Source organism: Glycine max, chromosome 4, assembly GCF_000004515.6.
Source record: "Glycine max cultivar Williams 82 chromosome 4, Glycine_max_v4.0, whole genome shotgun sequence".
Taxonomy (NCBI): Eukaryota; Viridiplantae; Streptophyta; class Magnoliopsida; order Fabales; family Fabaceae; genus Glycine; species Glycine max.
The window spans coordinates 50,509,364-50,535,093 of NC_016091.4; the positions used below are offsets into that span (position 1 = coordinate 50,509,364).

Here is a 25,730-nt window from a genome sequence, read left to right on the forward strand (position 1 = left end):
CCATATACTAAAACTTTTCATTGTCACACTGTCCTTAAAAAACAAATTTGTATCAATAGTGGTAAAACGAATAGCAAACTTTTCAGTGTTTATGGTGTTGTTGGATAGTGGTCGCCGACGGCCTTATGTTTTATGAAATATTTCCATGTTTCTACAAATAAAACAATCTTCAGTCTTGTGTGTATTCATAGCCACCGCAAGAAAGGAGAGAAAGAATATGGAGAATCAAAGGCAAAGCGAGAAGATGGTTTCGCGAGTATCAGTGTTTTGGACGTGAAAAAAAAAAAAAGTCTTTTTGCATAACCATAGAAGAGTTTTTTTTTTTTTTAAGAAAGTAGAAGAGTATGGGAAAATGTCTTCTAGTTCTGTTTTTTAGTTTTTTTATTTATGTTTTAAAAATGTTTAAAATTTAACAGAAGATTAAAAAATAAGAGTTATTAAATCTCATATGACAGTTCTAAATTATTGATTGATTGCGAAAATATATACTAGAGAAGTAAGTGCATGCAATTCAGATACATCATACATGATCTTCCGAATTGATTCCTCTACAGAATTCAACACTTGTTGTTGTATAGTCAAACTCGATGCTTGTCTGAGAGTATAAAGAGCTTGTAAACACCTAACTTTGTCCGAATTTACCACTATTTTTATGAAGTTAAAAAAATGAGAGAAAAGAAATTAATAAAACGGAAAAAGCAAAGAAAAGAAAAGAAAAGAGAGAAAAAAAAACTGGAAAATTAAAAAAGGAGAAGAAAGAAAGAAAATAAAAATATTACACTCAAAGCCCAGAGCTATTGACCCATTGAAACTAATTCAAGCCATGCCCACGTTAAACTCAACTCACTCTAACCTAAACTAATTTTCCCCCTTTAACAACCGTTGTGTAACATCCGCATACATCTGTTAGCCACTACGAGTGAGTGCTTCTAAAAAGCATTTCCATCTTCAATTTGGGCACTGAACTGTTAACAAAGGCAAACTTCAATTGGTAATCCATCTTGATTTTCTCTGTAATTGTTGTATAAAGAGCATGTCTTCTATTGGGTATTCTTCTGATGTTTCCCTGAAGTATCCTTCTTGTTTTAGCCTTGAGTTGTTACTGGCTTTGAAATACAATTTGTTTGCTGCTATGCGGCTTGTTTTGCTCTCGCTAGCTAGTTGTTCGACAAAATGCATGAACTAATAAAAGTTGGTAATTAAGAAATTGTTCCTTAGTTTTAGTGTTTTTTTACTTTTCAGGAAAATAACTTATAACTTGGGCCTCGAAGCCCGGGAAGTGTTATTGCATCGTTGTGCTGCCACGAAATGAGTTGGAAGTGAAAGCAGAAGACACAACCCACACTATACCATGCCTTCTGCTCCTTCCAAACTCTACGCAGGTTCTCTGCACTCTCTCAATCCCTTATTCACTCCATACCAATTCCATTGACCCCTTTTCTTTCTTTCTTTGCAGATGACGTGAGCCTCCTCGTTGTGACGCTAGACACCAACCCTTTCTTCTGGAGCACTTTTCCCTTCCCCTTCGCCGAGTTCCTCTCTCAAGTAACACTCACACAAACCCTAATTCAACACTTCACCCCTCCGATTCCAGTCTCAAACTTTTTTTTTTCTTTCCTTTTCCCAGGTACTCGCTTTTCTCAACACGATCTTGCTCCTAGGCCAGCTCAACCAGGTCATCGTCATCGCCACCGGATGCAACTCTTGCGGCTACGTTTACGATTCCACTTCCGACAAGAACCATGGCTCCACCACTGGTACAATGCCCGCGCTTTATTCCAATTTACTTCACAATCTCGACGAGTTTCTCGCTAGGGACCGGCAATTAGACGCCGACGCCTCTCACGCACCGGGAATCGTTCCTTCTTCGCTGTTATCGGGCTCCTTGTCCATGGCGCTTTGTTGTATCCTTCTTCGCCAATGTAATTGAAAACACCTTATTTTAACGATTGGGGCTTTTATTTGTTTGACCTGATTGGGTTATCAGATATACAGAGAGCTTTTCGTTCGGGACCAATGCCTCCTCAGCCTCGGGTGCGTGATTAATCGCCTAGCTGTTATTGCATGGAGTTTTATGTTATACTTGAATATGATATAAGTTGCAACTTGCTACTGGAGCTGTAAGTCGACTATGGTTGACTTTTGCCTTTTATTGCATTAATGAGCAACATTGTGGGTTGTTATTGGAGTTTGAAAATGATATGCGTGTCCTCTTTGTCAACTTAATGTTGATATTGCAGGGTTTTGGCTCTTTGACACACTCTTCTTTTTGGTGTTCAGTGTTTGAATTCATTGATGCTAAATATTGTGTTTAGTATTACGCTTACTATTGTTTTTGCTTGTTTGTAGAATGATTGAACATAAAGATTGTGTCCTCTTTAAACTTTACTAGTGCTCAAAATTGAATTGGGTGCTCCAAGTTATGAATTATTTTCTATATCTAGTTTATTTTGATCTGCTTTAAACTGGAGATGATTTTTGCAAACTCCCTGCTGGAAATTCGTTTACATGATTGGTCTCGTCTTTATTTTTGATGTTATATTGGCTGTTGCTGTTATAGGAATCTAGTATTTTCAACTGATCATGATTTTGTTTTTTCTTCTGTTTTTTTTTTTGGATTTCTTTCCTACTTGCTGATTTTGAATAACTGTTATTTTACTTTACTGATTTATGAACAGATTTTATGTTTGCAAGGGGCTGCTGATGGACCAGAACAGTATGTTCCTCATTACATTTACTTTTTATACATTTAAATATTGTATCGACCCTTGAATTCAAATCACACCTTGTATCCTTTTCAGGTATGTGGCAATCATGAATGCAATATTCTCTGCACAGCACTCTACAGTATTTACTGAATCTTCACTTTCTTTTTCTTTTTTCTTTCAACTTTGGCCTTTTCCTTGCCAACACACTGTTATGTAGATAGGCAATTCTCAGCAATATAACTAAGACATAAAGATTGTTTGTATTTTTATGTGTAACTAATACCCATGCGTAACTAATATTTTATATTGTAGGTTCCTATAGATTCTTGTTATATTGGTTCAAACAATTCTGCATTCCTCCAGCAGGTAGATAAATACATAAACACACACACAGAGACACACTATTGAATGAGTTGGTATTGCAGTTGCAGAATATGTTTTATTTATTCTAGTCATTTCTTTTTGTGTTATGAATGGCAGGCTTCATACATAACTGGTGGAATATATTACAAGCCTCCCCAATTGGACGGGCTTTATCAATATCTTTCAGTAAGCTTTTGTATAATTAACTGCTTTGAGAGGAAGTTGTTTCACTGACAGGATTAGTTGACACAGCTAGTTTCTATTCAACAAATAAGTCCTTAAAATCTGTTTGGTAATACTAGAAATTGGACAAAAAATCGATTTAATAGCATCTGCCATGTCAGCATTCTCTCCCTGCCCCTTGTTTTTCCTAAATACTGTGGGCTTGGGCTGCTGATGTGTTAACTGTCCATTTGGGTCCACATTCTCTTTTAGGGTCCTAACAGGTCGGGTTTGGTTTCTTTGTTTTATTGACTATGTAGTTCCTTAAACAGAACGAAACAATTGACTTATCATTTTCTTCTAAAGAAACTACATCTCAACCAAATAATGTAGCAAAAGTGAAAAACTAATGTAATGACTCATTATACAACGGTCTCGAACATAAAACTTTAATGATTGGCCTCTAGCAAAGGAATAAACAAATTATATTTTTCTTTCTATTCAGGTTCAGGTTATTTGTCTTTTCAATTTTACTTTTTGTTTTACTTCTGACTGTAATCTAACCTTGTGTATGCAGACAGTGTTTGCAACTGATTTGCATTCTCGTGCATTTTTACGGCTTCCTAAATCTGTGGGTGTGGATTTTCGTGCCTCGTAAGTTTTTCCTTTCCTAGTTAACCTTTTTAGATTTCTCATTTTCATTTATTTTCTCTCCTGTAAAACTACAAACATTTGGGCTACAACCTAGCTATCATTATACTTGTGTTTTTTAACTCCAATTGGTCCTTTTTCTTCCTTTTTTAATTTATGTTGGTTTGAAGATACACACCTATTTATGGATCTGTTCTTATATTGCTTCTGTACGGTGGAGACTTCAAATTGTTTTTTTTTAACATAAAATGAGATTGTCCAGCCTGCCAAAGTCTTTTAGGTACCCATGGTTGACTGATATCACATATATTTATCCGATGCTTTTGAGCTGTCATTGACACTTGACAATCCATGTTTAGTGAACCACAATTTATGCAATCAGTAACCTAACTTTTAAATCCTAAGTTCACTAAATATAGACAGGTGATTAAGGGACACTTTCAGATACTTCCTCAATATAAATTAGTACAATGTTAAATGAATCTGACTGAGTATTGAACTTCTTTTTGTGACGGATGATATATGAAATGTAATTTTAGTGGATTTATACAAGTTGTGTGATGTAGAACTCCTTTTGTGCTGGCAATTCTTCTGTTTACTATAGAAATTTTGAGACCCGCACCTTGATAAACTGTATGTATTGTGCAGGTGTTTCTGCCATAAACAAACAATTGACATGGGCTATGTGTGTTCTGTATGCTTATCCATATTCTGTGAGCACCATGATAAGTGTTCAACCTGTGGGTAAGTGTTTATTTCCCTAACTTATTGTGGCCATTTGTCATTCTGTTTCCATAAGCTTCTCCATATGTTATGCTTCAAATGAGTATAAATATTCATCATTTAGTTAGTAGATTGTAAGAACTTGTTCAATTTTTACAGAAAATTCCTTTTTCAATTGTATGCTTTTGTAATTTATTAGTTTATTATCAGACTTCTATTGCTTCTTCTTTTTTCCCTTATAATTTGATACAATTATTAGAGTGTCTCTCTTTAGCTTAATTTTATAGCCATAGCTGAATGATACTGTATTTAATTTAGGGGTTAGCATGTCAAGAAAAGCTATGAGATGAAGGCAATCCCAGCTGATTAAGATGAAGTTTTCAGTCCTGTATTTGGATAATCTCTTGATAACACCTACACAGCCGCAACATTTCCATGAGCAAACAATTGACATGGGATATGTATGTTCTGTATGATTATGTTCCAGCATTTGTTTCTACAAGGAAAATTACATTTTAGTCTATTGGCTACTAAAAATTTCTACAAGAAAAATTACATTTTAGTCTATAGGCTATATTGGCTACTAGCCTATGAATCCAATTGTAGCTTTTATTTTAATGTATAATACTTAGCCACATACTATTTTGCCAAAAGATCTCTACTTTTGGATTAATATCTTGGTGATACTTGCTTTTCTTCATTAGTTTGAATTTTTGTTAGCACAAGATTGTGTATGCAGTATGCTCGTTTTTTTTAATCAGAAACAAAACTTACAAATAGCATGTGAGGATTAAAATGAAAATACTGGGTATCGACCTTCGAGAATCCCTGGCTTGAGAGTTTTAGGGGAAAAAGGAAATTCCTTGTGAATTTATTATCCCGAATAATTTATCATAGAAAAGATTAGTTAAAAGCAGACCTGCAATATATGATGAATCTATTGTCTTCGCCTCTTTGTTAATTTGAAAATAGAATAGAAAATTCTGTCAATCATGAGTTGAAGTTTCACAATGAATGTTAACTAACTAGAGAAGCACGAATGTAGATGCATGTTAGATTGAAACACGAGTGACCAACATATTTTTGCTTCAGCATTCTGGATGTCTCTATTATTATTGAGACCTCAGTTGGTCAGTCGTTACTTCATTATTATCATTTACCTCCATTGGTAATTTGTGTCCTTGCACTTTCTGCAGGTCTGTATTTGGCCAGGCTCAACTAGATGCCTCAGCAGCCGACCGGCAAAGAAAGGCTTGAGATACATTATGTTGCATCTGAGTGCATAACATATTTTGTCACATTTATCAAGAGAGCTGATCGATTAACTTTCTTTTCATACCTGTAGCATGATGAAATTTTGAAATCAAGTTTCTTTTCCATCTGTCTTAGTGGGAAACTGAAGTTTGTCATGGAAATTATTGTAGGCCTATAAAAAGTCAGCATCGAAAAAACATTTTATCTGAAAGTTTAATTCCCTTTGAAATCCATGATTTGCATTATGTTCACATACATGGTCGACTGAGCTCGTTTTCTTAAATAGCATATGTTCCTTTCTGACGAGCTATCATGGCTTTTTGTTGTACCGGAGAAGGCCTACAAGATTATATTAAAAGGTGTGAAAGACAACGTAATAAATAAAGTGGATTTGGATTGAGAACTTTATGAACAAATGTTGAGTCTCCAACCCAAGTAGCCAAGCTGTTTTATTAGTTTCTTGATGCTTGGCATATACAATGAAGTATTCAAACAATGGAGTTTGTAATAAAAAAAATTGACAATATTTTTAATTGTTTTATTTTTCAATACTAAAATAAAAAGTGATATTGTTTGTTGGATATAAATATAAGTAAATTTAATTAATTTTATCTTATTTAATGTTATCATTCCAAAAATAATATTTAATTAATTTTAATTTTATTTTTAATAATTTTTTTATTTATGATAGAATTTGAAGTTTAACCCATTTTCATAATCCTTAAAAAAATTATTAGAAGTGAAAACGAACAGAAAAAATATGAAGTGGGACCTACATTTTTTTTTCATTTTCAATAAATTTTAATCAAATATAGTAAATGTGTTCAAAATAATGTGTTTCCAGCATATCTTTTAATTAATTTTTTTAAAACAAGATTTCCCTTAAAGTTAGTATATCTTAAAAGGTAACTAGGTGCTTGTGTGTCTTAATAAATTCCTAATGTTATCTTAAATTACATTAAAACAATGATTAACTAAAATATAAGAAGTATCTTGAGGATTGAGTGTGCGTAAAAAAATATCTTGAGAATTGAGGGAAAACGAAATTTCTTTATAACATTGTTAATCTTTGATATGAATTGATTGCATCACAACTAAAAGGGAAGATATGCTGGTGTGCGCGCTTGAATGCTTTGTCATTGAGATGGGCACAATTTTCCCCTTTTTCTTTTTATAACAGTAAGTCTATATTGCCTTAAAAAAACAGTAAATCTATATTTATTTGCTACCCATTATTAAGGTAAAAGGTCATTCTTGATTATTGTCATCATTTTGAGAAGGATATTGAACCTAGTTGCAGAACTAAGTCCCATAAACAAAAGATCAAACATTCATGTGTTGTATAAAATAAAATAAACTAATTGATTCTTTAGGACACGCTTTATTACATACAAAAGACTATAAAATAAAATAAAAAACTATATGAAAAGTCTTTTGGAAATAGAAACTCAATAATAATAACAAAAAAATCATATGAACCAATTGAAATTATTTGAAAATGTACTTTCAATCTGATATGACTTGATAATTTTGTTTCCTTTTGACAAATGGATAATCAAACGAACCATATAAAGTAAAGAAGGATGAAAAGAATACCTTTTCCATTTCACATAAAATAAAAAATCACAATACAAAAGAATAAGTCAAGAAATATTTTGTTAAACATATTAGATAAAACATTTAAGGGAGCTGCTATTGAAAATATCGATTTTAATGTTATTTCAAAATTATCCAGCTTATAAAAACATAATTTGTGGTATAAATCTATAATAAAATCGTGTTTTATTAAATGATACATTAAAAATATAATTTTATTGTAGACTTGTATAACAAAATTATGTTTTCGTTATATTTTTTTATCATAAAATATGTAATAAAAATATAATTTTATCGTATACTTGTATGATGAAATCATGTTTTCATGGAAAAAATAATTTTAAAATAACATTAAAATTTATTAAGATCTGAATTCAAAATATCATGATTATTTATAATTAATTTAAATTCATTTTTTAATACACCTAGAATTTAAATTCATTTTTTAATACACCTAGATCTTAGGTCAAAATATCATAATTATTTATTTTATATATATATATATATATATATATGTGTGTGTGTTTTTTTGTATTTAATAAAAGATATTCAAACGTAACAACACTTGAAATTTGGAGGTAAAAATTTTGACACATTTTTTTGTAAAAAAAAAGTAGAGATTTTGAAAAAAACGAAGTTTTAACATAATTGTTTTTTCAAAGTAATTAACTTGAGAGTTACAAAAATTATTTTTTGCAATATCCATGTTTGCTTAGTAAAAAATTATTTCGGATGTGAATGAAATAATTTTGTATCACACAGAAATGAGAAGAAAATAGAAAAAAAAATAGTAGTTTTATATCACATAGATATTAGTAGAAAATAGAAAAAAAATGGGAAACAAAATTTCATAATTAATAGTCACATAATAGGAGAACAGAAGCATATGCATCCGCGGGGTCACAGGCACAGGTATTTCGAACAAACACAGCACTGAGGAACAGAGGAAGTGTGTGTGTGGGTGTGTCTGAGGAAGTGTACCCTAATTTGAATTTGAATGCAATTTCACTATTAGCAATTAGCAAAGCGAGAAGTGGAAGTTGAGAATTCACAGCGAGAGAGAGAAAGAAATATGGCAGAAGCCAGCGAAGGGACGACGAAGAAGGAGGAGATTTTAGAGTCTCAGATTGAAACGGCTATGCGTTCTCGCGTCTCTCACTTCAAGGAACAATCTGAGTGAGTAACTATTCTCTCTCTTCTTCTTCTTCTTCTTCGTTGCCGCTATTCTTAAATCTTAAGTACCGTTCTTGCTTTCTGTTTCGCATTTCAATGCAGCTCCTTGACGTTCGAGGGTGTTCGTCGATTGCTCGAGAAAGACTTGGGATTGGAGGAGTATGCTTTGGATGTGCACAAGAGATTTATCAAGCAATGCTTGCTCAAGGTACTTTTTTTCGCTCTTAATTCGAATCCCTAATTTCAACCTAGTTAGTATGTGTAAGTGGAAGCTACTAGGGCATCACACCAAAATCAGTTTTTTTTTTTTTTTTTTTTTTTTTCTGCTTTATAGCGTTTTTGTTTTTCGCTAGTGAATGCATTCGGTAACCAACCCTAAGTCATGAACGAGTAACCTCTTTAGCAAAACAATTATTCGCGCTCTGAATTCGCAGAATTAAATCTTATGGTTCGAAGTCACGTGTACTGTTTGTTTAACATTTAGTAGCTGAATAAATTGATTTCAGTAAGCACAACTGTCATTACTTGGATTTTATGAGGGGCAGTTGTTCTCTTTATTTAACCAGGACCTCAGTGTATTATGTTTAACCAGATTTATGTATGATTGGTATTAGTTTTAGTACAGTTGACAAGTGTATGGTGGATCCGGATTTTTCAGAACCCTATAATGTGGCATTTTTCAATCCCTCCGCCACAAGCAGTCTGTGAAGGGAAGCCCGCTATAGTGGTACCATAGGCTGCACTGGCGTGTTTATTTGGTGGAATTTTAGCTTTCTACCATATTCCGCCATTGGCAACCTTGATAACGTATTTGTGTTGCATTTGGTTTAATTTTATCAATTCTGATGTCATTGAAGAATGCTTGGATTTTTTTCATAAGTCTTCTTATCAATGTGTGTTTTTTTACCTCATTGCTGGTAGTGCTTAGAAGGGGTAGGAGATGATGATGGGCCAAAGATATCAGGGAAAGAAGGGGAAAAAGGTTCAAGTATACAAGAGTCAGAAGAACCAAAAGAAGAATGTGAATCAAAAGATGCGAAGGATCTTTGCCCTGAAGATGAGGAGAAGATGGAAGACTCTCCAGTCTTAGGTCTTCTTAAAGAACAAAAAAGGGCTAAACTTGAAACCAAGGATGATAAAGGCAATGGAACCAAAGTAGTTCCAAGTGAGGCTCTAATTAAGAAAGCTGTTAGAAAAAGATCTTCGTACATCAAGGCTAATGCAGAGTATGCCGCTGATTTTTTCAATTATTTATAATTCTTATCTCTCTTTATGACAAATGACAATGCACTACATGTTCTTTCCTTTGGTACATTTATTCACATCAACTGATTGTTTGGCTATAATTCTTATGGTATGACACGGGGCACTTTTTTCCACTTGTTAATTTTAGGAAAATCACTATGGCTGGTCTTCGTCGACTCTTGGAGGAAGATCTTAAACTTGATAAATTTACTCTTGATCCCTATAAGAAGTTTGTAAGTCAACAGCTTGATGAGGTGAGTGGAAAATCTGTGAAGTGTCGTTGATGCCCCTAAGAAGCACAAACACACGCTATCTGATGCTTAGCATGTCTCTTTTAAATGTGAAGGTATTAACATCTTCAGAAGTTCCCGAACCTGCAAAGAATGCTAAGAAAATTGTTAAGAAAAAACCTGATACCAAAGTAACTAAAAAGGTCAGCAGTGAAGAGAACTCTGATACTTCAGATAAGGAGACCGATGAGGAAGAGAGTGAGGAAGATGAAGTTAAACCTAGAAAAAAAATTCTTCCAAAAGGCAAGGTGAAGACTTCTGTCCAACCCAAAAAGCGTAAAGGAGAGGAGTCTGATCTATCCAGTAAGAAAAGGGTCAAACCTGCTAAAGCAGCCTCAGAAGACAATAGTGATGCAGAAGATAATGGGAAGAACTCTGAAGATGATCAGTCCCATTCATCACCAGAGAAACCTTCCAAGGTCATACTAATTTATTGATCTTATGCTGATTGCAAATAGAAATGCCTGGTATAATTTGAGGAGTTAAGGCCATAGCCATAATTATTGAACAGTCACAATCTTTTAGTGTTGAATAACAATTCTTTATATTATGAGTCTTCTCCTTCTGTGTGAATATCCAAGAAGTTGTTTTCAACTTTTTTTTTTATCAATTTCTACAAGTTAGATGTATGAGGTATATTTCATTGGGTTATATTGTTCTTTTTTCCCCTGAACTACAGAAGAAAGAAGTTTCAAATCCTGTGTATGGTAAACGTGTGGAGCACTTAAAGTCTGTTATTAAAGCATGTGGAATGAGGTAATTTTTCTTCCTTGGATTCCTTTTTATGATCCTAGATCTTTGTTCAGGATGATAGTTTGCTATTATATATTTCTATCAGTGTTCCTCCCGTAATTTACAAAAAAGTCAAGCAAGTGCCTGAAAACAAACGAGAAGGGCAGCTAATTAAGGAGTTGGAGGAAATACTGTCTAGAGAAGGGTTGTCTTCAAATCCATCTGAAAAGGGTGAGCTCATGTTTATTACTATTCCCTCATCCCTGGATATTAGCTGCAATATTTCATCCTGATTGAATAAAATATGTATCCCTTTGTCTAGGCTTGGAGCTGTTGTTATCAGCTATCCCAATTATCTTTCATACAACCCAAACGATTGAAACCTTTGCTACTTTTACCTTGGTATTCTTTGTTTAGTTCTGATCAATGTTGAGATGTGAGAAACTAAATTTAATTACTTGTGTTGTGAGTACAATGTAGCATTATTAAATTGTCCCATAAGTTGTTCGTACTTTAAAATGAATTAATCTATGCGATGTCTTTAGGGTCTTGGCTTCATTCAGTATGTATATTTTGCAGTGAAAAATTTAACATCATTCAGTATGTATATTTTCCTCATTTACTCAGAAATCAAAGAAGTAAAAAGGAAGAAGGCGAGAGCCAAAGAACTTGAGGGTATTGATCTAAGCAATATTGTGTCAAGTTCACGTAGAAGATCAACAAGTAGTTATACATCTCCACCTCCAAAGCCAAAGGTTCCAGTTGAAACCAGTGGCAATGGGGCTGAAGGTAGTGATAATGACGATGAAGATAATGATAATGAAGAGGATGAAGAAGATGAGGAAGAGGATAGCGGTGACGATGATGGAAGTCAGAGTGAAGAATTTAACGATGGTAAATCTATTTAAAATATGTTAAGGCTTTACTTTGTTTTCATTTTTTTGGTTACATTATATATCATAGATTCAGGAATAATGTGTTCTTTAGTGATTTTTGCAGTGGTCAAGTAGTTTGTTGTTAATGATAATTATTAACTGCTTTGATAGGGTTGAAGCATCATTGCTAGTAGGTATCAATTATCAAATGATTTCAACATTTTATAGCATTGGTCTTAGCCCCTGAACTTGTGTTACATTTTGATATCTATCTGATGTCGACAATAATATTTCAAATATCTGGATATTAGTTATTACTGAATTCCGATAAGGTCCTTGTCTTCTAGGACACTTGGATTGAGCAAGCCTTGATTAGTAACCCGAGGTTTCGAATATGCTAAACACACCACAGAAAATGGCAGCTAATCACAGCACAGTAAAGAATCTTTGGTTTGAAGAATCTTTTAACAGCACAATAAAGATTTTGGGTGCATTTTGCATTTCATTTTTTTAGATCTTTCTTTTCGTTTCCTGTTACCCAATTTCCTTCCGTGGTTATCTTTTAAGATTTAATTGTTTCTTAATATAATAGAGAGGAAAATGTGAGCTGCACTTAGTACACAGCTTATTGTGAAGCAATTTTACGGAACACTTGTTAAACTGTCTGGTGAATTATCTTCTCTATGACGATACGCGTTACTTTTTTTGGGAAGTGGTTGTCCTTACGTTCTCTCTTTTGTGCAGATGAAGAGGACAGCGATTGAACTCGGACAGATTTCACAATAATTAAGGCGATTTTTTTCACAATTAATTAGGAGGTGATGGTGTATAATGTAATGTCTTGTAACGTGTTTGCTCTTTTGCTTTATTTTCTGTTGTTCCGAATATATAATGTGGTAATGGCCAGTACTTGTTGCTAGTTGCAGAAGTATTAATTTAGTTTCTTCCTTGGTCCGTTAATAGTAACTTCTGCTTTGACAGTATTGGTTTAAATTTAGTATATTTTATTTCCCCTACGAAACACCTTTGCCCTTAGATTAATAGATTGCCTCATCTCAACAGTTAGTGGCAGCATGGTCGTCTGTTTGAAATATATTTCCAAATTTAAGTTCTGTTTAACTTGCTTTTAAGTCTACACTAAGCTAAACCTGAGATAAAATTGAATTGTTTAAAACATAAGATAGTTTTGAAACGGAGTGTTTTGTAATTTTGCCCACCTCGTCTACTCTATTGTTAAAATCCACCTTTCCTCTTTAAGAAATGTCTTTTTTAATTTTGAATTAAAACCTCAAATGTTAACCCAGATAGTGGAATCCGATTGTATAGTTGGACTTCATTGGATTGTATTTTTGGGTCGGGGGAGTATTACCGAGCCTTGTTAGTCCCCCTACGCGTCATGACTCTATACTATGTGAGTTGCCAACAATGGACAAGATTTATTTTTTAATGAACTTTTGTTGGATTCGACTTTGGGTTGTCATTTTCAAAAAATCAACATAAGACTGACCAATGTACATGATAAATTGTCATGTGTAGGCTGGGCTTCAAAATAAACACTGTTACCAGGACCGGAAATAATTATTAATAGTATAAATTTCATTTGAAAATGGCGATCATTAGAAGATTTCAGGTTTTTGACATGTATTTGATTAATTTTGTTGTTCTATGAGTTGACACAGTTAATCTCATTGTAAGAAGTATGAGTTCAACGAAGAAAGACAAATTATCTTTCATTATTTTTGTATTTTTAAGCAAATTGATATGCAAGTAATAGTGTGATGATACTTGAGAGAAATTTTAAATATTGTCAACTGTATAAAAACATCAGATATAATAAAAACCTATTAATAACATATAGTCCTTGGAATAGAGGAAAAATAGCACGTAAATTGGATTTTTATAGTCAATGAGTTGATGGATAATTTGTAAGTATTTTTATAGGTTCAATTGAGTTGATGGGTAATCTCATTGTACTGAAGTAACTTTTCATTAGATAAAAGTAATTAAATTTATTTTCAATAAATTATTAACTTTGGAAAGGAATAAAAAGAAGTGAATCTAGAATAGTTTTAAAGGCTATAATGGAAAATCTAAAAAGGGGGGAAAACTCAAATTGTGTGATAAATAATTTAAAATATTAATATAATTTATTGAAGCCATAATTTGAAGATGATTAATTTTATAGTTTAAAACAATATAAATGCTAGTAAAATAATGAACTTAGGGTTAAAATGGTTAATTTATCCTTAAAATATTTTAAAAATTTATAGAAGCACCTATTGCGTAATAACAATAACTTGTGATTTTTTTATGAAGTAATAAAATTAAAATATTCTTTTAACTCGGAATAAATTTTTGAAGTTAAGGAAATAGTAATAAGTTAATAGATTATTTTAATAACTCGGATGAATTTAAATGAATTATAGTTTGAACTTTTACATAATATTATCACCGGTGCTTTTTATAAGCAACGAATGTAGCGTATTTTTACACTACACTTCCTGCATATGAAAAGGACTATAGGTAGTAGTGTCCATTAAAATGTTAATTATTTAATTAGCATTTAATGAAAAATTACGAGTGGATCCTTTATTTAATTATACGTAGACAAATGTTTGATCAATGTTTTAAGAACATTGGTTAAAGAATCTAAAATAAAAATATTTTTATTGAGATGAAAAATTATATTTCTCATGATCTTTTTTATATTTTTCTATAATTTATATAATAAATATTTTATTTTCTTTTAGTTTTCTAATCCTAAGGACATTGGTTAACAAGATCTTTATATATAACAAAACTTTGTAATACACATATTATTCATAAACTTAATAAATTTTGTATAATACGATACTTAAGGAAATTAAATCAATCGTAATCAACACATTATGAAGCATTAATTAATTAAGAGGTTATTAATGGCCGAACTTAATTGGGAAACCACGTGAGTGGTAGTGCTTTTATGATCCGTACGTAGGCCGTAGCGATATATCTTGTTTGATTTTGAGGCTGTAGATCGAGCCGAGACACATTGTGAGATTGAGTTTATCTCAACAAGAGAAGTAGGAAATAAATATAAGGATGATAGAGTATGTACATTGGTGTTGTCAGGTATCTACATGCACATGTCATATATGTTGTTGGATAAAAGCATACACCCTGTGTTCTGAGATGTGAAGGAAGGATAGCTAAGATCGTTGATATAGACTTTAATTATGGATTTGCGAATGTATGATTCCATAGTAGACTAAGTCTGTGCATTCTTGTGTTGTAGTAGCAACTACGTATCCTTGCACGACACATCATGACGAAATCACAATTGCTCTTATATATCAGATTTAGGTGTGTTTGCCAAATGGTTTTGGCATATGGGACATGACGTGTTTTTGACTATATAAAGAATCATGTTGATATATTTACCATGGAAGACATAACCAATTGATTTGCTTGAATAAACATTTATTAACTCTATGGAGTGGTGTCTGTCTCATGCACACAAGTATAGAGTTGACTACAAGTTACATAACATGATCATTGATTGATATATACAATTCTCTATTAGATGATCTAGTATGGATATGTTGAGTTGTTGAATATATTTTGATTGGTTAATTATACATATTCATGCATGACTACTATGTTTGTTTGTGTTTCGTCTGCACATACTCTTGTAGTGCTTGTGTGTCCAGATGCTTATCATTTTTGTTGCTTTGTATGTGGTTGTTATGGTGAGTAAGAGATTTCATATATGGATTCTGTCAACGATTTGAGAAGCTCCAAAGATGTGTGGCGCTTCCACTATGAAGGCCATTACATGAGGTACAATGGAGATGTTAAATTTTAGTTGTGTTGAGAGACGAAATACACACAATTAAAAAAATGTGCAGATTAAAAATGATATGGATCGTAAAGTGCAATTAATTTGGTCAACATGTAACTTGTTCTCATATATGACTGGCTTTAGCACATAGCGTGAATATTAAATGCAAGTGTTTTGTTTTCTTTCAAATCGATCTAACTACTTTTTAAAAATAATTGTTTCTTTTAAATGACACTTTAACAGTGTGATAAACTTTTGAAAATTTAAACTATTTACGTTTGCCCTTCTTTCTTTCTTTTACAGAAGTGCAGGGGCAAGTATTAATATAAATGTAATATAGAACTTTCGCTTAGTTTAATGTGGTATGCGTATTATTTTAGTAGCTTCATGGCTCGCTTAAGACCAATAGGGTTAAATGTAAACATGTATTGGTTTAGCCTACGATGATTATATACTATATATAACGTATGGAATGCTTTTCTTCCCGTACAACCATACCAAATAATTTGTAAAGACTTATTTAAAAAGATTAGATGTCGATAATCATTTGAATGTGGTTTTGCCACTGAATAAAAGCACATATTTTTTTGGTGCACTAAATTAAAGCTTATGCATTATGTAAAAAAAAACATAAAGTGGGAAAAAGAAAAAAAAATCATAAAAAACCTTTTTGATGCAATTACAAACTTAATTAAATTAACCTGTAAATGTGTGATATGATTTTAACTTTTAAGAATTGTTTTTCTAACCACCATATAAAATACGTGCCACAAAACAAAAACTTTATGACAAATAACGTAACACACAAACACACGCCCAATAATGTTATGTTTCGTTTCGGGCATAACTATCGGATTGCTCATGCAAAAAGTCGTGTTCGTGACTAGGTATTTTGATGTTGAAATTTTTTTGAACTTTGTTGACGTTATAAAATTATAAAGCCATTATTATCTCAAAGAAAGTATACTAGCTGGTCTTTATTTCGGTCAAAAAGGTGAGATTTCTTTAGTATAGGAAAGTAGGTAGCGTCCAATTTCTTTCTGTCTGGGGCCTGCACACTTTAATTTTGTACAATAATGATGCATTGATCTTATGGTCATGGTAGCTACTAGCTAGTGTCTCCTCCAAACTCCAAAAAACAAAAAAAAATAAAAATACGATGGATGCACCCATCTTAATTTATCACACGTTAGTGTCCAATTAAGTAACATGTAGCCAATTCTACTTTAGTATTAAAGCATCGCACATCATTGATGAACATTATGCATTAGTACTGATCTATCACTTTGAGTAGGAATTCAAGAAAACTGACAGAACTTCAAAAGTTCAAGAAGGAACTAAATCCTTTTCATTATTTAACAATTCTTCAAAATATAATTATTTATCTTTAATTAAAATGATTACATAACTAATAGCCAACGTGCGTGGTCATAGTTTTAAATATCTAGATATAACATGTAAGAACTTCGAATTTTATTGTACTAAATCATGTTGTCCCATTCTTACTAATTGAATCACAAGAATTAATAAAGAATAAAAAAAAACCCACATAACAAATCACTCATGTTTCTAATCGAAGATGATGTTGAATTTCGAAGTTAAAGTGTATGGAAGCAACTATTGTGATAGAGAAGTTAGCGGATTTGATAAGCTAGCATGTAGGGTTTGGACCTACCAGCCACTAAGGCAATAAGTTGGAGATGATAGGTTACCACTTGTCCATAAGAGGAATGCCCAAACAGGAAAGTTAGCGATGGGGTGTGTGAACTAGCTAACTTGGACGGCAAATACAAGTGTATCTCAATCTCATATACCATGCTATAGCTAATAAGGACATTCGAGAAGAAAAGTAGTAGCACCAATGAAATTGATAGAAGTGAGATTGGAAACCAAAAACCATCCACCCATTTGGGGTACAAATATTCAACTTATTGGAATCTAAATAATTCTAGTAGCAAAATCTATCCTACCTCTTATGCTCAAGATTCTGATGATTTACTTATTTTATTTTCCTGCCTCGTGTTGTTTAGCAGTTAGATATGATATTGTATATGGACTTTGCAAGGAATATAATGGAATTGCCATCACAGCAAACATGAATATCAATTGATGATACGTGATTGTTTCAGCATAATTAATTGTCTTGAATATGTACTTACATTAAATTTTGAAGGAAAAAAATTATTTTTGGTCCATATAAAGAAATATATAATGAAATTGTCTGCCACGATGTTTGCGATTGACGATCCGCCATTTTTTTTTCTTTTCAATGCTAATTTAATTTGAGGTGGATAAAAGAAGTCCTTGGCGACATGTAAGCACAGAGCAGAGGGACAGTAAGTAGTAAACGTGATCTTGTGACAAGCATATCCTATCAACCAACTTGTATGTGTATGAAGTGTGTCTAAATTTGCCTACTTCAATGGAACAAAACAAATTGGGGGATGACAGGGAAACAACAAAGCGACCACTTGATTGCCATGAGAAAGATTCAGCTCCTAAACTGTAGCAATTGTAGGTCGTGGGAGTTACAGGGAAAGTGGAAATGACGTACGGCTAAATAATACTAATCTGATGACCTACAACCCATGGACATTGGAAAAGCAATCCAACACCCCAACATGAAGTGGAAAGTACAATTCAACTTGTTAGAAGCTTTATTCTAAAGCATAGTTGAATGCATCTTCTGTTTTTTTCTTTCTTTCTGGAATTTGAAGTATTAATTGGAAGATATATTAGTAGAGTAGTTACTAATTGGAAGGTATATTATGTGAGAGGTGCGAGGAACACGCAACTCTGCCCATTTAAATGTGCCGTGGAAAATGCTTCTTCTAAGATTTTCAATATTTTACTTATTACTCTTTAGATACATTCATATGTTGTGAAATTGGTAACTATAAAATCTAAATAATTTTATTAATGGAGCTTAGTATAGCAGAAAGAGTTACTACTTCTTCACCAGTGTGATAAAATAGGATTCAAATCTTTCTGGAAAAAAAGTGTTTATATTTAGCACCCAATAATAATGATCTAAACATGATTGCTTTTGAAGTAGAATAGCTCTGTGAAAGAAAAAATATCTAAAATAATTTAGAACATCTGACGAAATATATTTTAACTTAATTAGACATTTTTTAATAATAAAATGTGCATCACATTTAACAATTTTTTTTTATATAACTCATAGACTTGTCAGAGTAATATACGATCTCCTTAAGTACATATGTGGAGAAATGATCCATTTAATAGTATAATTATATTTGATGTTTTTAATGTAATTTTTTTTTGGATCAGTGCTATATACGAGATTAATGAAACACTCCTCATCTTTGACTTAAAGATTTTTTTTTTGTTTATATGCATATTATTTATCATTATTTAATTTATTTAGCAGTATTTGTCTTGCTGCCCGTGACGCGTGTTGCTTAGTTAGGAGGGGGATCTTTGTGACAGAACTCAGAAGTTGGAAGGAATCTGAATTTGATTCTCTTCGTTGTACATGTACTGCTGTTTGTATCCATAATGAATTGCTGACACAAAAACCACATTGTCAAATCCTAGAATATTTTGTACCGAAAAATTCCTCGAACATCTGGCATATACATATACAGAATGACCTCATGCATGGCATATGTAGGATCAATCATTCAATTCCATTTAATAATTGATGTGTGATCTTATATATTCAGTTATTGTCCAATTACTAAGTTAAAAATAGCTTTGTAAGAACCATGATTCAACCTGCCAGTTTGATGGGTGAACTAGCTAAATAGTATGAGTAATTTATTAGACTAGTTATTATGCATAAAAGTTAGAATGAATTAGTTGTGAGTTGTTTGAATTTAACTACCAATCAAAAATTTGAATTTTGAAAATAAATAGCGTGTTTGGATTTACATTTTGAGTGTGATTTCCAGGTTTAATTTGGAAGTGATTTTTAACGGCTAATAATAATAATAATAGCCTTTACATCTTAAATGCGATTCCTCTATTCTTAACCTGTTTCTAAACATGGTAGAAGTTTGTTTAAATTTATCTTTAATAGTTCTCTTTAACATCAATCTAAATGTAGTAGGTCTAATCTAAAAATTAGATTAAATTGGTGTGAAACAATGTCAATTCATAACGAAGACTTTTACAACATTTTCATATTAATTAATCTTCCTGTTATTTTTAATGTACAATGATAATAATAAAATGAGGTTTGAATTTAAAATATATTATACAAACTATTCAAAATCCCCCTATTAGACTGACCTTAACGGGTATTAATCTTTCTACTTGTTTTATATGGTAAGTGTTACTTTTTTTTATTTAAATATATTTTTAGTTTTTATAATTTAGTATTTTCTTATTTTTTGTTCTTGCGAAAAATTTTATTTTTTTAATTTTTAGTCTTTACAAATTATATTTGTTTTATTTTTTATTCTCCTATCAAGTTAGACAGTGTTTTAAACAAAGCTTTTAGACCTTACACATCAGTTTGAACAAATTTTGTAAAGAATCTCTTTGTTTAATTTATCTTTTTCTTTATAATTAATTTGGTTATGAAAAATATTAAGCGCTGTTTGGATCTGTTATATTGTCAAATCCAAGAATATCTTGCACCCAAAAAATTCCTCAAACATTTGGCATCAAAATATATGCCGAAATGACCTCATGCGAGCATATATAGGATCAATTAAATATCCAGTATCCAATTAATATTCTCTTTACAACTTGCTAGTAAAGTTCGAAGAAATATAGCCATAAGACGGGAAAGACAAGCTAAACTGAATCTGATTAATACATTTTCATTGTAAAATATTTTTACACAAATATTCAATAGAAACTTATCGTATTGCCACGTTATATATATTATGAATAATATAATAAAGTGGTTGGTCAAAATCTTGCACATTGATCAATACATGTTAACTTCAATGACACGAGGAAGTTGTTTCTTGCTCACTGTTTTAGAATACGCAAACCACCCTTTAAAAGACTTTCAAACGTTAATACAAACACATTTGCTACACCTAAATGTCCTGGCATGTTTAGTTTTATTTTAGATTATGTTTGATAAAAAGGAAGGAAACAAAAGGAGAAGAACTATCTAGGAAAAAAGTGAAAAGAAGAAAACTAAATAAGAAATATAGTGAACATATAAATTGTTTGATCGAAAAGAAATAAAATAAAAAAATAAATTTTAAGGTTGTTTGGTTTGAAAAAAATAAGAAAGAAAATAAACAAGAGTATTATCAAAAGTATAATTTTATTCTTACCCCATTTTTTTTTGTTTTTAACATAATCACATATAATTGATTATGAAAATGACACAATCGATTATGCATGACCAATTGATTATATGGAATATATAATTATGCAGCATAGCATAATCCATTTATGACCATCTAGAACCTGTTAATGCAAAAAAGTGAGGATACTATGTAAAAAGCAAACCAACTCTCAAACTTCACCATATTTCTCCTCACTTCTGTGTGTAAGCAGTTTTTTGGCGAGACTTTTTCTTTCTCTCAAATCTCTACTCCATTTCGTGGCAACTAAATAGGAAAAAATTCATACTCTCCCTTATTTCTTTGCACACTCTTTCATTTCTTGGAGATAGAATCTTTGCTTTGAGTGCAGTGACACGTATGATTAGATAAGCACCTCAACGTGAGGGAGAAAAAAGGAAAGTACTGGAAGTACAAAAAATAGAGACAATGGCATTAATTATTGCATTATTTGATTGACTGACATTATACTTTCTAGAAAGGCGCAATGAAAATGAAGCCAGTGAGGCAGATAAAGATTTTCCCAATGCACAAAATCTTTCTTGACCTCAATCTAGTTAAGCTAATAGGAAAATTTATAGTGCTGGTCCTATAAAAGGACCTTTCATGATGTTGTTGGTGGGACATTTTTCCCTTCTCCTTTCTTCAACACCTCAGCAGGAACATTGATCTCAATGCCTTCATAAATGTCTGACGCTGATTTTGTACCGTCCTTTATTGGCAATTCTCGGCTTTCACCTTTCTCTATTTCTCTTGTGCTCTTACGGTCTTTGCTTTTGCCCCACACCACAGTGTAAAGTCCGCACACAATGAGAATTGCCCCAAATATACTGAGAAGGGATTAAATACACAAAATAAATTTAATTAATTAGCACATTAACTAGTCACAAGTAAATTTAGAATTTGCTATTAATTTGATTGATGCAAATAAAAAAAATGTTTAATAATTAATACATACCTTCCTAGATGAACTTGCTCGGCTAAGACAAGGGAACCCAATGCAGCGGTGATAATCATACATAGAGGGCTGAAAGAAGTCACAAACACTGGTCCACGTTCCCTGGTTACAACCCCTTGTACATAATACGCCATTCCAGAACATATCACCCCCTGGTTATTATTTTTAGTGCAAATTAGTAATTTATTTGAATCAGTAATTAATTAGAAACAACCACCATGCAATGGGTTTCAATTTTAATTATTACTAAGGAAATTAAGGCACTCACAGAGTAAACACAAGCAAGAAGTCTTGAGTCCCAGCCTATAGCCCATACACTAAAGTCTCGTTCAAATATAAAGGATGCGATTGAACCCTCAATAATACCCATCACGCATATCCAAGCTGTCAGTGAGAGCTCTGCTGGGTACTTCTTCAAAGTGAATGACTATTTCCACAGAGTAGAAACACAAAGTCAGACTATTAAGTTTTTGTGCACGACCGCGAAGTTTATATAGTCTGCGACCATGTTGTTGTAATCAATCTTTACGTGGCATATTATTAATTCTTTTGTTAAATTAAAAAATATAATTTATATTACGTGAAAATTGTTCGGGACAACATAGTCCTAGACAATAGACATGTATTATTTTCCATGTAAAAAAAAGAAAAGACAATAGACATGCAATGATTTATGGCACATGACTAGTTTGGGCTATACTTACTTGCAAAATGAAGAAGCCAGCCCAACTAGCACAACTTGATATGAGATAAACAGTTCCAACTATCCAGTGCTGGTCAGAGGGTTCGGTGGTACTGGTACTGCTAGAGTTGCTATGGTGGCTCATGGCTCCTCCACCCTTTATGATTTGGAAGGCAGGGCCTTTGTACAGAGTCATAACCATAGCTCCTGAAACTGTTATAACAGTTCCAATGACCTTGGCTACACTGTGAAATTTTCTCAAGTTCACCTTCTCTAGCCTGCACGTACGTTGGTAGAATCATTTCCATCTCATTAGATTCACTAGAATAAATCTTGAACAATGAATAACTAAGAAAATCGGAAGAATCTTATTTGATATGCACATGTCTTGACAAAAAAAAAAAAGGTTGTTTAATCCAACTTGCACACGCGATAGCATTGAACTACATGGAATCAGTTAATCAATTAGCTTTAATGTATTTTAAGAATGAATATTGCAAAGAGTGTGGATATGATATGGAACAAAATAGTTTGTGACATCATTTGTCAAGTAGCGGCCCCATGTCATGCATGCAGGGTGGCTTCTATAGTGTTTTGATTTGATCCTATTATTATTCTTTGGAATGCCACTAGCTAGGAACTAGCCTTATTTCTTTGCGTAAGCACGCAAACTTTGCATTAATATAATGGTGAACAGTGATTGAATAATCTTTTACCTGAAAACGAGTGCCATTACAAAAGTAATGGCCGGGAGGACATTAACAGTGGCGGATGCAAACGTTGTTGAGGTCATTTTCATCCCCATGTTGTACAAGTTCTGATCTAGCACTGGCCTGTTCCATTTCATCACCAACAAACTTATTAATTATACAAAACCACTAGAAAAATTTCATCTCTAACTTTTTTTTATACAATTTATAGGATATATAAAATCTAACGGTAACCAAAATGATTTTAAAAAGACTCGGGGAAACCTTTATCTATAGGTTAAAAGAGACATTATAACTGTAGAGGGTTTGATTTAAATTATTTGAGGATAATTTAATTGAATAAACATAAAACTTTCTTCATTCTCTGACTCTCTTAAATTTTAGATGCAAGTTAAAATTTGACAAAGAAGAAAATTTTCTTCCATTCTCTTCTTCCCCTTCCAAAATTTTAAATTAGACAAAAAAAATATAAATTCCTCTTTCTTCATTTTTTTCCAATTAAATACCATGTTACAGTTGAATTTCGAACAAACAATACCTTTGTCTCAGTTTGACACGAGTGTGCGTCACAATAATTTGTGACTTTTTTTTATGGAAAACTAAAAATCAGTATTGTTAAAAAAATGCTTAAAATGAGCACAAGGTGTGCCCAAATTATTTCAGAATACTATGTGAAATAAATACTTATTTCTAAGTGTATCGTGTTTCCCCCCGCACTTGCATTTTTATTTAATTATATATAAGTGCTGGGTGCTCATCCTATCAATTCGGCCTCGTACGGATCATGTTACCAACAGATACATGCCCTGCTAGCATTTCCGTAGTATGGTTTAATTAAAATAACAAAAGGAATTAAAATTATTGGCAAGTAAGAAAGTAATGAAATTATGATTGGAAACATTGCGTTTTGTTAATGATTATCTATGGTGTGTCACTTTCTTTGGTATGATGTGTCCGCTAGAAAAGGTGGAGCATTATGAACGTCACTATCAGCTAATTATTATCTCATTTGTATCAGTTTTAGCTAGGTTATACATTATGCAGAATATCTATATCTATATATTATTTCTTTAAGGATTTTCTTTTTATGAAAATATAGAATACAGCCAATTATCGGCTAAATAAAAATAAGAGCAAACACTGCCGATAAATAGTGCTTCCAGTTTAAGAAATTTAATTAATAAACCTGATACATATATTTACTTAAGTATTGTTTGTGTTAAAATATTTATGTATTTATAAGTTAAATATATAGCTATTTAGTTAATAAATTTATTCATTTGATTTTGAAGTTGAGGGCTTATTGTAAGTGTTCTTGAAATGTGTTATGTGTTTCTATTCTTAATCTTGTATTTTTTATTGTCACGTAAATAAGGAAAAAAGTGCATGCAAGAGTGAAACAAGAGTAAGCGAAAGTATTAATTTAAAAACGTTTGAAAAATTAAATTCAAAGTGAATATTTTATTGTTTGAATATTTATATTCCACAGGAATCTTTTTAATTTCCTTTACTTAACAAGAAAGAATATAGATTTTATGCTACTTAACAAAATGAATACAATGAAAAGATTATATTAAATGTATAGCTACTTATGCATGCATGCATTACAAATATTATAACGCATGATACAATCCATGAAGAGACCGTGAATAAACTAATTAAATGTATGATTCTGATACTGCGAATATGGTAGGTGGAAATGATCTGAGGAGCCTTACTCAAGGAAACCAAGTGCCACTATCCTCAGGAAGATGGGAAGAGTCATCTTTGGTCTTATTTTTCTGCAAAGATTGTGAATCAGAACAAAACCTTATTGTTAATTAATTAAGCTGATGTGAGAAAAAAATGGATATTATTAATCAGTGTCATCGATCAAGGTATTGATTAAAAAATTAACATAATGAAGTATTTATTGTGCGTAAAAAAAATTATGAGTAATATAATTTTATACGTTCCAATAAAAAAATTTCTTTCAGTTTCATAACTAATTAATGACACTGATTATCATTTTTCAGAAAAAAAAATATAAGGACATTGACAATTAGTATGAACAACAAAAGCTGCTGCTAATTGGGTAGGAGGACAGAGAGAGACACACATATGATGTAAACACTGAAAGAGAAAGGGAAAGAGAGTGAGAGAGAGAGATATACCTTTCAAGGACAAGTGCAAAAGGGACTATTATAATAGCGGCAACTACATGACGATACACTGAGAGTATCCAATGACTCATTCCATGCTTGAAGGAAACCATAGTGATGATATACATCCCTGAGTAGCCAAATTGAAGGGACAATATAGCAAGGTAAGGCTTCACTTTGCGAAGCCCTTGGCTCAACTTACCACTACCATTTTGCTCCTCCATCTCGTATGCACACCAAGGTGACACACAAAACACACAAACTCTCTCTAACGAGCTATGACTTGTGACACTTGTGGAGTTTGAAGGTGATCCTCAAAACGATAAATGGTCTTTTTATAGACCAAAAAAGCAAAATAATTTTAAAAAAGA

General features: G+C 32.2%; 3 protein-coding genes across 5 annotated transcripts; 2 read left to right on the plus strand and 1 right to left on the minus strand.

Moving 5' to 3' along the window:
* The first annotated feature begins 498 nt into the window (after positions 1 to 498).
* Positions 499 to 6,112, plus strand: LOC100810574 (general transcription and DNA repair factor IIH subunit TFB4). 2 transcript variants are annotated; one of them, XM_003523401.5, is made up of 12 exons: positions 499 to 991; positions 1,243 to 1,382; positions 1,457 to 1,545; positions 1,628 to 1,904; positions 1,988 to 2,034; positions 2,679 to 2,716; positions 2,802 to 2,847; positions 3,021 to 3,074; positions 3,189 to 3,257; positions 3,811 to 3,887; positions 4,533 to 4,628; positions 5,804 to 6,112. In XM_003523401.5, the coding sequence occupies exons 2-12, from the start codon at positions 1,352 to 1,354 to the stop codon at positions 5,862 to 5,864; spliced, it is 885 nt and encodes a 294-aa protein (XP_003523449.1). In that variant the 5' UTR covers positions 499 to 991; positions 1,243 to 1,351; the 3' UTR covers positions 5,865 to 6,112. The 2 variants fall into 2 exon arrangements, with proteins under 2 accessions (XP_003523449.1, XP_006578973.1); XM_006578910.4 differs by lacking the exon at positions 5,804 to 6,112 and adding an exon at positions 4,926 to 5,307 and having other exon boundaries at positions 508 to 991.
* Positions 6,113 to 8,333: 2,221 nt separating this feature from the next.
* Positions 8,334 to 12,707, plus strand: LOC100784738 (DNA ligase 1). 2 transcript variants are annotated; one of them, XM_003522532.5, is made up of 9 exons: positions 8,334 to 8,633; positions 8,733 to 8,838; positions 9,552 to 9,856; positions 10,024 to 10,129; positions 10,222 to 10,584; positions 10,845 to 10,921; positions 11,004 to 11,128; positions 11,525 to 11,791; positions 12,517 to 12,707. In XM_003522532.5, exons 1-9 carry the CDS (start codon positions 8,530 to 8,532, stop codon positions 12,534 to 12,536), a joined length of 1,473 nt encoding a protein of 490 aa, XP_003522580.1. In that variant the 5' UTR covers positions 8,334 to 8,529; the 3' UTR covers positions 12,537 to 12,707. The 2 variants fall into 2 exon arrangements, with proteins under 2 accessions (XP_003522580.1, XP_006578974.1); XM_006578911.4 differs by lacking the exon at positions 12,517 to 12,707 and having other exon boundaries at positions 11,499 to 11,614.
* Positions 12,708 to 21,280: 8,573 nt separating this feature from the next.
* Positions 21,281 to 25,668, minus strand: LOC100811114 (auxin-induced protein 5NG4-like). The gene is given in 7 exon segments (NM_001253273.2): positions 21,281 to 21,698; positions 21,827 to 21,978; positions 22,095 to 22,253; positions 22,531 to 22,786; positions 23,225 to 23,341; positions 24,937 to 24,999; positions 25,372 to 25,668. Coding segments are annotated over 7 exon segments (1,185 nt in total). The 5' UTR covers positions 25,584 to 25,668; the 3' UTR covers positions 21,281 to 21,472.
* Between the last annotated feature and the right edge of the window lie 62 nt (positions 25,669 to 25,730).

Coding starts and splice junctions, on each gene's coding strand:
- LOC100810574 (XM_003523401.5), top strand. CDS start 1,352: ATGCCTTCTGCTCCTTCCAAACTCTACGCAG. Junction 2,717..2,801: donor GCTGCTGATGGACCAGAACA/GTATGTTCCTCA, acceptor TATCCTTTTCAG/GTATGTGGCAATCATGAATG. Junction 4,629..5,803: donor GATAAGTGTTCAACCTGTGG/GTAAGTGTTTAT, acceptor CACTTTCTGCAG/GTCTGTATTTGGCCAGGCTC.
- LOC100784738 (XM_003522532.5), top strand. CDS start 8,530: ATGGCAGAAGCCAGCGAAGGGACGACGAAGAAGGAGGAGATTTTAGAG. Junction 8,634..8,732: donor CACTTCAAGGAACAATCTGA/GTGAGTAACTAT, acceptor ATTTCAATGCAG/CTCCTTGACGTTCGAGGGTG. Junction 11,792..12,516: donor GAGTGAAGAATTTAACGATG/GTAAATCTATTT, acceptor TCTTTTGTGCAG/ATGAAGAGGACAGCGATTGA.